At 42.2% G+C, this 3,589-nt stretch overlaps 1 protein-coding gene across 1 annotated transcript in view; it reads left to right on the top strand.

Moving 5' to 3' along the window:
- Nucleotides 1–3,283, top strand: part of hrob (homologous recombination factor with OB-fold) — a 9,728-nt gene extending 6,445 nt beyond the window's left edge. The window contains exons 7-10 of the mRNA XM_010787684.1: nucleotides 513–598; nucleotides 1,159–1,281; nucleotides 1,386–1,599; nucleotides 2,876–3,283. Of these exons, the coding sequence (XP_010785986.1) occupies nucleotides 513–598; nucleotides 1,159–1,281; nucleotides 1,386–1,599; nucleotides 2,876–2,931 (479 nt within the window). The 3' untranslated portion in view covers nucleotides 2,932–3,283. The remainder of the gene's footprint in view (nucleotides 1–512; nucleotides 599–1,158; nucleotides 1,282–1,385; nucleotides 1,600–2,875) is intronic.
- The last annotated feature ends 306 nt before the right edge of the window (nucleotides 3,284–3,589 follow it).

Raw genomic sequence — 3,589 nt, 5'->3', positions numbered from 1 at the left:
TCTGCAGAGAGACTTTCGCGCGATCCCAACTGTCTGTTATCAGCCTGCAGCAGGGAGCAGAAATCAGCAGGGCTGCCTGCACTGAGTGTGTGTGTGTGTGTGTGTATTGGTGAATTTGGACCAATCAGCGGGGGCTTAACGTAACGGCTCCGCGGATTGGCCCATTTAGTAAAGCACGTACCCGGAAGAATCAAATGGAGGCGTTTTGGGGAGGTATTTTCTGTGTTAGAGTTTTACTCGCTACAGGGTGTACTTTGAGGGTTTTGACTCTGCAGAACGTTTACATGCAGAAAAACCTTCATAACACACAAGGGGACGGGTAATAACCGGAAAAGCATGACATGTCACCTTTAAAGAAAGCATATTTGATCATATTTAGTATTGGAGGTCTAACTTGCCCATTTACTTTGGAAATATGGGATGTACAGGAAGTCGACATTTTGGAATGCAAGCTTTCTATGTTTTTAAATGATCATTTTTTTTCTCTTTTTGCACAATATTCCTGGCTGCAGGGGAGATTCAGGGAACGATTCATCGGCGCCTCCTAGAAGACCGAGTGGAGGAGCTGAAGGTGGGAGCTGTACTGCTGCTCAAACAGGTGAGACTCACCGCTTCTGTAACGTTTAAAATTAAAGTAATGATGAGGAACTGGTTAGGAAACAGTCTCAATGTACTACTACTACTACGATACCTTTTATAAGACCTGCATAAGCAAACAAGACCAAAAGTGAGAAGATTGGCTATTTCTTTAAAGTTATTCTAAATGCTGTTGCACGTGTAACCAAGTCCAATGCGGCAGAATAGGACGCAATTATGCACGTTAACATAAACTCCTCACCTCAGGCTCCAGCGGATCCTGGCCGGGCTCTGTGCTACTGCTACGGGGGTGTTACCTTGGTTGGTGATTGGCTAATGGTTACACAAGCCAAAACATCGTTATGACATCATAAAGTGGCCAAAATCTGATCAGCTCATCTTCAGACACGTTTTTATATAAATGGATCAGGACAAAAAGTGAGCGAAACTTTCAGAATCTCTTCACACAGAGGGGACACATGTTTATGTATAAAAGACATGAACAAGTGGATTTTGCCTAATAGGTGACCTTTAAATGTAAAGTGGTTAACAATCTGACTTGTGGCTGCCTCTTGTGGACAGGTGGGTGTGTTTTCCCCTTCCCATCGTAACCATTACCTGAACGTGACGCCCAACAACCTGCTGAAGATCTACGGCCCTAATGGAGTCAGTCTGTCCTCCACTCAGCTCCACCCGCTCCTCCTGGTGAGCACCCCCGACTGTCAGCTGAAAGCAAAAATATAACAGCCCAACAAATATCCAATCAGAAAAAATCCTTTGAGCTGACAAAACATGTTTTTCCTATCCAGGAGCCGATGTCCCCCGCAGGTCCCCCCCCCACCGTCCTCCGGGAGCCCGTGTCTCGGATGCAGCTGGTGTTTGACGAGGACGATGATGAGGGACAAGAAGGGGAAAAATGCTCGGAGATACGTGAGGACGCGGAAACCCCAAGAGACACGAGAGCCGGCCCCAGCAGAGAGCATGCTGGGAACACAGCAGCACAGGACTCAGGCTGGGATGCAGGTGGGGGCCTCTTATATGTAATAACACTTGTGAGGAGAGGAAGTGATTCATTCTAGTCACATCCTGGGGTTGACAAGTGTAAACTCCAGGAAAATGATGTTTTGATGAGTGAAACTGAAACACCGTCTGGTAACGTTTTGTCACATTAACATTTGACTCGTTGACCTGAACCCAATCTTAACTGCAGCGTGACAAAAGCTTCTGATTGCATTGTTCTTAACCGAAACGGAAGCTAATCAATGTTTTTCAGTTTGATTAATCTGCTTTTTATTTTCATTATTCAGTCAGCAGAACGATATCAAAGTGGAGGCACATGGTAGCAGAGCTGTAATTTGTATTTTCGAAATGACAATGATTAGTCTGATCAGCGGCCAACTCTTTTTTCTTGTAATAATTATAGAAAACATGGAGACCAGCCAAGCTCCTCACGGGAAACTGCATCATGGATCTGAATGTCTTTGCATCATTCAAAGATCTATCCAGAGTAAAATAATCCAGACAGATACTAATTACTGTTTACTGATACACTCAGTAAATGTTATGAAATTCTGAAAAATGTAGGATGATTGGTTCAGTAGGATGCATGATTAGCCGTAGACAAAGACAGATGCTCACTCACGTAGATAGCTGGCAGTGCTCAGCCATTGGACGTTGCCTCGCTGCCATTGGGTAGAGCGCGTGAGCTCATAAATGAGAAGCAATACTGTAAAGAGCTTTGAGTAAGATAATGTACATATATTAACTCCAGAGCTTGTCAAAACCAATATCATTGAACAATTATGAATGTAATTATTCCCAGAATCCACATGTAAACTAACAAAATGCTTCAAAAACATTGTTTAATTCTTATTTCTTGCTATTGAGCTTTTCAAAAAGTTTCACTGCAGTGTTTTTCCGCACAAAAAGGGAGGCACGCACCCGACTCGACCAGGTTCTGTTTATTAAAGAAAATTAAATTATTCTTAAAAAGATGTCACCTCATTGAAATGTAAGGATTTTGTTCACAAACTTTAATATTTTTATGATGATGTCAAAGATGTTCAAAGCTTAATTGGATACCTCAATAGAAGAACCAAATCGAAAAACACCAATATTTGGTGCAACATTTACTATCAACAAATACCTGAATAGTTAATGCTAGAACCAATCCCAGTGTTTCTATCTCTGCACTCTGATGTCCAATAAGGGCAAACATGCCCAAAGAAGTCTTTTTAGTTTTCTACAAGTTGAATTTGATTTGCACATTATTTAATCTTCTTATCTGTCTGTTGTGCAGATGATGACCTGGATGAACTCCTGGGAGACTTACCTGAAGACACCTACAGCCTCTGATAACCCATCAGCAAACCTCCTGCACACACCGTCTCCACCGACTGGAGTCTGTGTTACATTTTCAGTTCATAAATATCACAGAGAAAAGTTAATTTGTTGATGCTGTCATTTCTCTGCATCACTGGAGATGGATTTGTTTTAAGAAGCAGTCACTCGAAGCCAACACATGCTCATTAATCACTTGCAAAAGCTCCTGAAATCAGCTGTTTGTTTTCAACTTCACGTCTTATATTCTCACAAAGAATAATTCTGAGATTGTCTGCGTTGGTGTATTTTGGCAGATACTCTTTCATTGTTATCTATTGTTGCACTTTAATTAAGTGATCTTGCAATAAAGGAATCTATCTACAAAGCATTGATTTGGTAATCCTGCAAAAAGAACCCAAAGAGAGGCTTTTCTGTCAGCCTGCACTCCATTTTCAGTTGGGATTTTCCGAAGCTTGCAGTGGAGTAACTGGGTCACTGTGACCCATCTTGTTTGCCATGCGTTTAGAGGTGCATCTCAGCCACATGAGGATTGCTTGATTTAAAAAGGGTTTACCAGGCCCTGTCTGTAGAGAGCCAGAGCATCAGAGTGGAGTTACACCGTGACTAACAGGCTCTTATGGAGGATTTCCCAACTCATCATCTACTCTTCTTCACTGTAAAATAAATCTGG

Source organism: Notothenia coriiceps, unplaced genomic scaffold (assembly GCF_000735185.1).
Source record: "Notothenia coriiceps isolate Sejong01 unplaced genomic scaffold, NC01 NC01_scaffold00031055, whole genome shotgun sequence".
Lineage (NCBI taxonomy): Eukaryota > Metazoa > Chordata > Actinopteri > Perciformes > Nototheniidae > Notothenia > Notothenia coriiceps.
Note: the sequence above shows the minus strand (reverse complement) of the source record. Positions and strands in the feature narration are given on the sequence as shown.